Genomic DNA, 10,157 nt, shown 5'->3' with positions numbered 1-10,157 from the left:
GCATGTCTCTTTGCTGAGCTGCGGCGGTCTCGGTGAATCAGCAGCATCCACAACTGAACGGACCAAAAAGTGTTGAACTTGAAAATTGTTTATGCGCGAGTGCACTTGCTAAATGAAGGCGGATTGTATAAATTTTTTTAATTTTTAAAAAAAAGCAGCACAGAAAGCAGTGGCAGCACAGATCGCGCGTCTTATAAGTGAGTGGGAATTTACCGAACGTGGCACTTGCGGGAGTTAACACTGTACGCAATAGCTGCAATCTCACACCAAATTTCAGGCCGTGTAGATAGGCAAGCATATATACAAATCATTTAGTAAGCAGAAATCCGAAATTTACCTTAACATATTAAGTTAGAGGAAGATGCGACTGAATTGATGCTTGAAAAATTGTACTTCCAGCAGCCATGATAAACAGTTGGCGGTTAAAGTTTTGTATGCACAATTTGATCTGACGAAAGTCACGAGACCTATTACTCTCTATCCAATCACGTTGATGGATAAAAATAAAATTAAAATAAGCATGTAACGACCACAAACGGAGGAAAATAGGGGAGTAAAAGTACACAATTTTTAAACTACTCAAAAAAAGTACAATTACTGATAAAAATGACTTAATTACTGTAACGTGAGTATTTGTAATTCGTTACTTCACACCCCTGATTGTGATAAAAGGTGTTTCAAGAAGTGTCCTTTTTTAATGAGAGATTATTTGAAATCCAGTCGTCACATGGGGTTTCAGAGGTTAATGATAATCATGGGTGATTGAATGGAAAAGCAGACATAGTAGTCATAGAAATGGAGGTCTTATTAGTTTCTAGTGATCTAATGAAAGCAGTGTCTCACTCACAGGTTTGATCCCTGCTGAGCTTCAGCAGCTGTGGAAAGAGACTGCAGATGCACGGCAGGAGGAGAAGAGGAGAGGAGACAAATCCCCCTCTCCTCCCAAAACTCAGATGCTCAACCACCACTCCAGCACTAACAGACACCATGTGCACCGGCCCAGCCGGAGAGACAGGTACTTCATCATCATTAAACTTTTTTTTTTTGTCTTGAGCAAATATTTTATTGCATTCAAGCATGTGCTGTTTATTTAGATTTAGAAATCATGTGTTTGTTGTTCTTAAGAATACTGTTAATATTTCCACTTGATGCTCTCTCGCTCCAAATGTTAAAATTGAGTGCTGAGTAGTGAATAAACAACAGGAAACTGGAGCACTTTGGTAGCAGGTTAATTAACTCACCAAACGCATTCCTATGTGAGATTAATCAGATATGTACACAACATAAACATATTACAACATGCATGTGCACAAAAAAAATGCAACTGCACACATTAACTTGACCATGCTAGTCAGAATGTAGTTGTTGATGCACTCTTTCCGTAACAGCACACTGAAACACCAACAACAAAAGTCACAAATAATTTACAACATTCTGTTTCAGTAGTGTTCTCATTATAAAGTTATATTACAGACTGATGCTTTTAAAATATTCAGAATTTAAGAAGTCAATACTTTTATTCAGCAAGGAAACATTAAATCAATCAAAAAAGACATTTATAATGTTACAAAACATTTTTGTTTCAAATAATGCTCTTCTTTTGAACTTTGTTCAAAAATTGATCAGTGTTTCCACAGAAATATTAAGCAGCATGACTGTTTTCAACATTGATTATAAGAAATGTTGGTAACACTTTACAATAAAGTTCATTAGTTAACATGAACTAAGCATGAAAATACTTCTACAGCATTTATTAATCTTAGCTAATGTTAATTTCAACATTATAATACTTGTCAACAATATAATACTTGTCAATATAATACTAGTCTTAAAATGACAAGATTATAATTATTTCTTATTGTATTTATTGCACTGAAATGTAGTATTTGACGAAGATTCAAACCAGTCAGGTTGTGTGAGGTTGCCTAATACAGAATGTATTGGAAGAAAACGGCTGACAAATGTCAGGTGTCTTAAAAGGCATTTGTCTTTGTGGCAGTGTGAAAGTTTACAGTCTGTGTCAATGCGTTCCCTATGGGCCTATACACACATGAACACACCTCCATCTCCTTGTTTGCCGAGGTCTAAACCTGTTTGTCTGTATGTTTCAGGAACTTGTTTGTCAGAAGCACTTGACTGTTGTCAGTCTTAAAACACTGACTGTGTGAACATTGCCTATATAATATGTTGCTGCATGTGGACATGCTTGAACTCGTTTCCACAAGTGTGTGAACCCATTACTGGAGAAACTGGGGTTAAGAACCAGCCCTGAGTCTTAACTGCTACACCACACTACCCTGTTAACAGTAAATGCTCAGATTACAGTAGGTGCCATTGTGTCCTAGTGTTGCATTGATGTGGTCTGTGTTGTCAGCAGAGCCCTCTAATGACCCGCCTGTGATTGTTTGCATGATATTGGTGGAGGGTGAGAGCTCAAGGACTGTGTGGTCAGTTTCATGTGTCATGTAAACTCCTGCCCGCCAGAGAGACGCCTGCAACTAAAACCCTAAGTGCAGCCACTGGCACCAGAGAACAAACCCTTCACCCCTTCCAGAAGACCACAACATGCGGGCATTGTCTATCCATCTCTCCTTCTGGTTTACTGAGTGACATGCAAACACACTCTCCCGCTGATGGAGTGAGGGATGAAATGTAATCAATCCTTTAAAATCTGTCCTGCTCCATCTTTATCCGTGTACTACTGTCATGTTCCCTGCCGAGTGCTTGTTTCTGAGAGGCGAGTATTTGACATTGGGCTGGGATCTTCAGAGCCCCATATGTAAGAACAAACAGTTCATTTGCACATATTTGTTTTATTGTGTCTGTTTGCTGGCTTATTTGATTGTTCAGTGTGTTATAAGGATGGAAAAAACAAAGTCTGTTTTAATTTGTCAAGTGTGAGTCATCTGCCTAGGCTTGGGTTGTGTTCAAGCACTGAAAGAGAAAAGATGCCCGCTGTAGATGCTTTCTCTCTTTGTTTTGGTGTTAGGGAAAGAAATCCGCTGGCAGAGACACACAGGGCTCTCTTAGGCGAGAACAGGAGAAGGTCATGGTTCAAAGGACACAACCTCGCTTGATTCCAAACAAATAAAGCATTCTTGGCATTTTTTAAAATACAAAAAATAAATCACTTTCTCAAACAGTCCACTGATACGAAGTCCTAAACGTGTCCATCTACTTTGTCAGTTGGCTCTGAGGCGTATAATAGAGCTATATGAAAACAACTGACAAAATGTTGTCTGGGTAAAAAATAAAATAAAATAGAAAATAGAAATGCATAAGAAATACCGTGCTAAAATACTGTTCAAAGATTTTGGGTCAAAAATTAATACTTTATTCTGCAAGGACAGATCCAAAGTGACAGTAAATAAATGTATAATGTTACAAAAGATTTTGATTTCAAATAAATGCAGTTCTTTGGAACTTTCTATTCATCCTGGAAATAATTGATCAAGGTTTCCACAAAAATATTTAGCAGCACAGCTGTTTTCAGCATTGATAATAAGAAATCTGATTATTAGAATGTTTTCTAAACGATTATGTGACACTGAAGACTGCAGTCACGAGGATAAATTACATTTGATAAATTACAACTTTTTTGATCAAATAAATGCAACCTTGTTGAGCATTAGAGGCTTCTTTCAAAAACATTACATCTTGCCGACCTCAAAAGGTAGTGAAAAATACTTCAAATTTAAAATAAATAAATAAATAAAAATACAAAAAAAAATAAAACGAATACCGTAGAACAAAAAAAAAAGAGGTGTAATAATCCATCACATTATAGTAATGGTGCTGCATTAATGATGACAATTTGGGTGGTGCAAATTCTGAAAAAAAAACATTGAAATCATAATGCAAACAATCTTTAATAGAGCTTTACATGACCAGTTATCTCCCGATACTGAACACACTGTGATTCATGCATCACAATATCGAAATATTGTGATTGAAAACGAGCCTGTCGAGTGCAAATACACTTGGTGGAAAGCATGAATCTGCAGTATCAGTTTCAATCTTTCTCAAACAGTTTGCATCAGCATTTTTTCCATGCCATACTCTTAGAAGCACCTCTGACCACATTGAGAAACTCTGGTTTTAGAATTTATACGGAGTTTCTTCTTTTTTAAAATGAACTATAGGAAATATGAATAAATGATTGCAAATACCTAAAAATCTTGATTGCCATATTAAAGTATTGATGCAAAATGAAAATGTAATTGTTAAAGTTGGCTTTAATGATCTAATTTATCATTTTATTCTTTTGATTTTGAGGTGAAAGATGACAAACATGTTCTAGACAGGTTTTGTGAGATGCACAACTTCTTGACATCAGATATCCCAAATATTTGAGATATTGCTCAAGAACAAATGAAAGTGTAGTAGTGTGATTTGAGTTGAAATGGAAGGTGCAGGGCCCTATGGGTCACATAGTTGCACAATGTCGCACAGTGTTGCAACATACTATGCAACAGTGGCATTGTCCAGTGCAATCCTGTATTATTAACCTGTTTAAAGTATTTGACAGGTATCTAGAACTCAAGCAAGTTTCAGATTCTGTATTTATTGTCTGTTTTTGCTTCAGTTCACAGGAGAGTCATTCCCAGAGCGCCCATCCTTTATACAGCCATGGCGTATGCAAGTGGCCAGGCTGCGATGCCGTGTTCGGAGACTTTCAGTCATTCCTCAAGTAAGTCAACAGCCCTCATCCTCTGCGTTTTATTATGCTGTTTGTCCTGTTTGCAGATCTGTGAGGAGGAGCCGTATGCAGCTGTAATCTAATTATCAATTCTGAGTGTGCTTGCTGCCTTTTTTACAGCTCTTTTTATGTGGTTCTGTCCCTTTTACTCTTATGTTTACTTGTTTCATGTCTTTTGTCCTTATTCACTCCTTCCACTGTCTCTAATCTCCATTTACTTGTATATATGTATGTTCCACCCATGTCTCTTTATTTTCTCCCCACTCTCTCTCTCTCTCTCCCCTGTGTCGGTGCAGCCGTGGGGCCCCTCAGGGTTGAGCTCAGTGCACTGATAAACAGAGTGCCCATGGTGATCCTGGCCATCCCTCCCAAAACAAACATCAGGAGGATGTTTATCTGTGCCCCTTCCACTGACCCTGACCCCTGATCCGAGGCCCCGCCCTGTCTATTGCCACAACACTGCCTTTGTCCCTCAGCTCAGGCACAGTTCCACTATTAAAAACATGTTCCAAACTATCACATCACACTGAGATTCACATATACTGTACCTGAGAATAAGGTGCTTAGCCTTCATAACAAGCATTCTTCATTCACAAATATTATGATGCTGTAATCATGTAATCAGAATGTCAAAATATCGCCCTCTCTCTTCATTCAATGGCAAATTCCATACTGTATTGTCAAGATGACTATTTCATGGATATATGTACTCATAAGCAAGTTACTGGTGTTTGGAGTGTTAAAGAAATGTATTTTTGTTTGTTAGAGGAGTTGTTTGAGGAAGTTGGTTGGATGAAAGCTTTGTGCAGATTTTCTTTGAATACAGCACCCTCTATTTCTCAATAGTAGTATTGCATCCTGAAAGTTCATTTTGATTAGTAATGTATGATGAACAAACAGGGAGTAAAAAGCTGAGGTAATGTTAAAATCATAATCGTAGCAACAATATGCACTACAAAAGTTTCAAAAGCTTAGAGTCAGTGCATTTTTTAAAAGAAATTATTACTTTTATTCAGCAATGATCAAAACTGACAGTAATGGCATTTATAATGTTACAAGATATTTTTATTTCCAATAAATGCTGTTCTTTTGAACTTTCTATTCATCAAAAACTTTTGAACAAGAGTTTCATGGTTTCTACAAAAAATACAAAATGTTTTCAACATTGATAAAAAGAAATATTTCTTAAACAGCAAATTGACATAATTAAAATGGTTTCTGAGGAATCATGTGACACTGAAGACTGGAGTAATGATGCTGAAAAGATTAAACAAAAATGTAATAATCACTTTTTTACCAGTTCATCAAACATTTTGCTTGATTTGCTCAAATGAATCAAACTACACAACTGGAATGTACTATTCTCTTTATTAAAATTGTTGTTTGCAAATCAAACTAGACTTATTTTCTGAGTCAACCTTAGGCAAGACAGGGCAAATTTATTTATAAAGCACATTTTTCAGTGGTAATTCAAAGTGCAAGAGAGAAAAAAGACACAACTCTTAAAATCAATTTAAGAATCAATAAAAATAAAATGTGTTTTAATGACAGGTCTTGATCTTATACTGAACGTCTGCATGTGTGTGTTGCGTTTTTCAGGCATTTGAACAGTGAACATGCTCTGGATGACAAGAGCACAGCGCAGTGCAGAGTTCAGATGCAGGTGGTTCAGCAGCTGGAACTGCAGGTAAGGTTTTACAAACATTCAACACAATTGCTTGAGCTCCAAATGGAGCTGGTTCTTGATGTGGTGTATTTAATTCTTATTAGACAAAAGAAATGTTTGTTTTCTGTTTTGCACGTAATTGAACATCCTGCTCTAATTTGAGCTCTAATCTTTTTCCTGTTCAGTATATGCTGTATGTACACATTAAGAAAAACCATGTGAACGCTAGACAACAGAAAGCTCCAGGTTTATCAGTGGTACATCTCTGCTGTGTTTGTGTTTGTCAAACAGCTCGCTAAAGACAAAGAACGCCTTCAGGCCATGATGGCCCACCTCCATGTCAAGTCTACTGAGCCCAAACCTGCCCCTCAGCCAGTATGTCACTTTGTTTACCATTTACACTGTTTGATTAAACACATTTCTGTAGTTCTGAAGATACATATTATTATATTATAATATATATTGGCTAAATATTAAACTTTTTTTGTTATTGTTAGGTGAATCTGGTGTCTCCCCTCATACTTGCCAAGGCAACCATTCCCAAAGCCACTCCCTCTATGAGTCTTTCCCAGAGTGCCACAGCTCCGTCTACACCCCTCACGTCACTCCCCCAGATGCCCTCTGTCATCATACCCACCAGCCTGCACAGCATGGGACCCATCCGCAAACGCTACTCTGACAAATACAACATAGCCATGGACCAAGGTGAGATCCTTGACTTCTGACCCACAGTCAGTGTCAGAGACATTAGTGCAGTCACAGTAGTGCAGTGGTCAGGGCTCTACAGTAAGAATGACCCGAGACCAGTGTGAGAGAAATGTGGGTCAGTGGAACCGTCACCTGTCCAGTAGGGTTATTTGAACATTCAAAAAAGGAAAATAGAGGCTCTTGCACTTTCTTCAATCCACATGTAACATGATTTCAAGTCATAAATAAAATTTTCCAAAAAGAGTAAAAATTCAATACAAAAGTTTCATTTGCGGTGTATGCAAAAAAGGATCGGTCCTGCACGACCGTAACGTTTGTTGTAGATTTTAAAATGCACTGAGAACTTTATTTTTTGCACTTTGTTATAATAAAAATAAGATTGCTTTTTTTGGATACACAGCAAATTCATTTCAAGTATTGAGATTTTACCCTTTTTTTATATAATTTATTTCAACATTCATGCATTGATTATTTATTTGTAAATTGATTTATGCATTTTGAACATTAAAGTCTGATTAATAACTTCTTAAAATTATTTAAATATTTTTTTGCATGGACTTTGGTTTTTCATTCACTTCAGATGTGACCATGCCACCTTTATATAAATGGCAGGACCATGGGCTTTACAGTTTTTATTAGAAATGATAGACTATAATAAATATATCATTTATATATAAAATCTCTCTCTCAAACTTACAGCAAATGACTGTTTCATAAAAATTTATTTCACTTCTAATGCTTAATTTAAAGATAAGTTGCTAAACAGTGTTCCTGTGGCTCAGTGGTAAAGCATTGTGTTAACAGCGCAAAAGGTCGTGGGTACAATACCCAGGGAACACACATACTGGTAAAAAATGTATAGCCTGAATGCACTGTAAGTCGCTTTGGATAAAAGAGTCTGCTAAATGCATTAATTATTTATAAATTAAAAAATTTCCATATTTTCTCAGGGCCAGTGAAAATATCATTATGGCATATAAAAATCCGAACTACAGTTGAAACATCTAGATTTTCTTCTTTCTTTGTTTTCTTTTTATTAGGGATGCACCGATACCGATACTGGTCTCCTGTATATCTATTTGATAAATGAAGTTAACCAACTAACATTATACATACCCTTTTGGTTTCTGTACCCAATATTTAAAAAATTTACAAATGCAATAAAAATATCGGTACTCGGTATCGGCAAGTACCAAAAATAAAAGTATTGGTATCGGGCGAGTACTGGAAAAAGTGGTATCGGTGCATCCCTAGTTTTTATAATGTTTTGTAACGCCTTACTACTAATTTTTTCCCGTTTGTTCAGATGTTTCTACCTGTAAAATTTGAAACTTGCACAAGCGTTTTGCCTTTCTTTTTTTTGTGAATTACTGTCTTGTCCAAAATTTACCACATGGATTTAAACCCCATTTTCAAAGACAAAATTACAAAATTGCTTTGATACATGAAGTGTAACTGACAGCACCTTTCTCCTGTGTCCCATAGATATTGTCCAGAATAAGGAGTTCTACCTGAATGCTGAGGTCAGGCCTCCATTTACATATGCAGCTTTGATCAGGCAGGTAAGAAACTATCCATCTAGGTCTGCACCATCATTCCTGATGAGATGGCCATCATCCAGACTGTCTGAACAAACTGAGGATGAATTTTAGTTAAACCTTTACTTTTATCTTTCATCAGTTGCCATATTAGAGACACATGTTGATCTTAAAAATTGTGTTCCCTATTTTAATTTATAGGCCATTTTGGAGTCTCCTGAAAAACAGCTAACACTAAATGAAATCTACAACTGGTTCACTCGAACATTTGCGTATTTCAGACGCAATGCAGCAACGTGGAAGGTAACTCAAAAGATACAGTCTTGAGTGATTTCCTCTGCCTTGGATAAGGTCGTTAATTTATTCTGTGATCTCAGAATGCAGTTCGCCACAACCTCAGTCTTCACAAGTGTTTCGTACGAGTCGAGAATGTCAAGGGGGCCGTTTGGACTGTGGACGAGCTGGAGTTTCAGAAAAGAAGACCACAAAAGATCACTGGGTAATTGCACATCTCATTGCGAAGATTCCATTCACACAGATTCTTCTGAGGTCATTGTTGCTAATGATGCTGATGTCTGTTTCTTCAGATCACCTCTGGTGAAGAATATCCAGTCCAGTCTGGGTCAGAGTCCTTCCCTGTCTGCTCTGCAGGTATGGATTCATTCATACATACACTACTGTTAAATACAGGGTTCGTACGGTCATGAAAAATCTGGAAAAGTCATGGAATTTTAAAACACCAATTTCCAGGCCTGGAAAAGTTTTGGAAAAATAAATAAACCTAGAAAGTTTTGGAAAAGTTATTGAAATCTATTTCACAAAACTCTGTATAATAGAATTGTGTTTAATCAGGTCCTGAATTTCGGTGCGGGATTGTGCATAGGCTATATCGCATAGTTTTACTCATTCCCGCAGCTTTTGACTTTAAAATGATGGATATTCACACATTTATTCAATAGCCTATAGCATGTAGGTTTGATGAGTAAATAATCAAACCTACAGACTGAGTCCAGTCCACACAGACTGATCAAATTTGAAAACAGCGTGAGTGATTCAGCTGTACGTGTCTTCTTTGACTTTTTTTCTTCAAACGGCTTCACATCGGCACATCTTGTCTGCGCTACAAGAGCCGCTGCACGTTGCGATTACAAGACTTTCACTCGCGTTTCGGGCCAGTTGACAGAATAGTCACTTGCCTAATCGGGGCATTGTTGCATCGTCCGAAAATATTATTTATTTGCGTGTCTTTTTAAGCCATTCGGTACTCGTGCGCTCCAGAGGCGGTGCGCAGTCACATCCAAAGTGCGCTCGTGCGTATATGAGTATTGCGTTTGCTACCAAATAAGCTCAGCAGAACCCTGCACGGGCCTCAAACATATGCTCTAGTCTGGCCCTTATCCAACAGATTATCAGAATTACTGGCCGAGTCCGATTGGAGCCCGTGTCTTTTTTCATCTTTCTCTCTTCCCCAATTACACAGCTGCTGTTGTAGCCATTAAAATAGTTCAGTTTCGTTTTTAATGGCAAAAGTGGTTATATATATTTT

At 37.2% G+C, this 10,157-nt stretch overlaps 1 protein-coding gene across 6 annotated transcripts in view; it reads left to right on the top strand.

The window, feature by feature from the left end:
- LOC107568046 (forkhead box protein P1-B-like) overlaps positions 1-10,157 on the top strand; it is a 48,289-nt gene that overhangs the window by 33,939 nt on the left and 4,193 nt on the right. For all 6 annotated transcript variants that reach the window (XM_016253891.1, XM_016253890.1, XM_016253889.1 and 3 more), the window contains 9 exons: positions 850-1,015; positions 4,586-4,690; positions 6,299-6,386; positions 6,657-6,740; positions 6,863-7,070; positions 8,559-8,635; positions 8,813-8,914; positions 8,989-9,110; positions 9,199-9,262. In XM_016253891.1, the coding sequence (XP_016109377.1) occupies positions 850-1,015; positions 4,586-4,690; positions 6,299-6,386; positions 6,657-6,740; positions 6,863-7,070; positions 8,559-8,635; positions 8,813-8,914; positions 8,989-9,110; positions 9,199-9,262 (1,016 nt within the window). The remainder of the gene's footprint in view (positions 1-849; positions 1,016-4,585; positions 4,691-6,298; positions 6,387-6,656; positions 6,741-6,862; positions 7,071-8,558; positions 8,636-8,812; positions 8,915-8,988; positions 9,111-9,198; positions 9,263-10,157) is intronic.

This window comes from Sinocyclocheilus grahami, unplaced genomic scaffold, assembly GCF_001515645.1.
Source record: "Sinocyclocheilus grahami isolate Dianchi unplaced genomic scaffold, SAMN03320097.WGS_v1.1 scaffold1209.1, whole genome shotgun sequence".
Classification (NCBI taxonomy): Eukaryota; Metazoa; Chordata; class Actinopteri; order Cypriniformes; family Cyprinidae; genus Sinocyclocheilus; species Sinocyclocheilus grahami.
The sequence above is the reverse complement of the archived record's forward strand: the minus strand, read 5'-3'. Positions and strand labels throughout refer to the sequence as shown.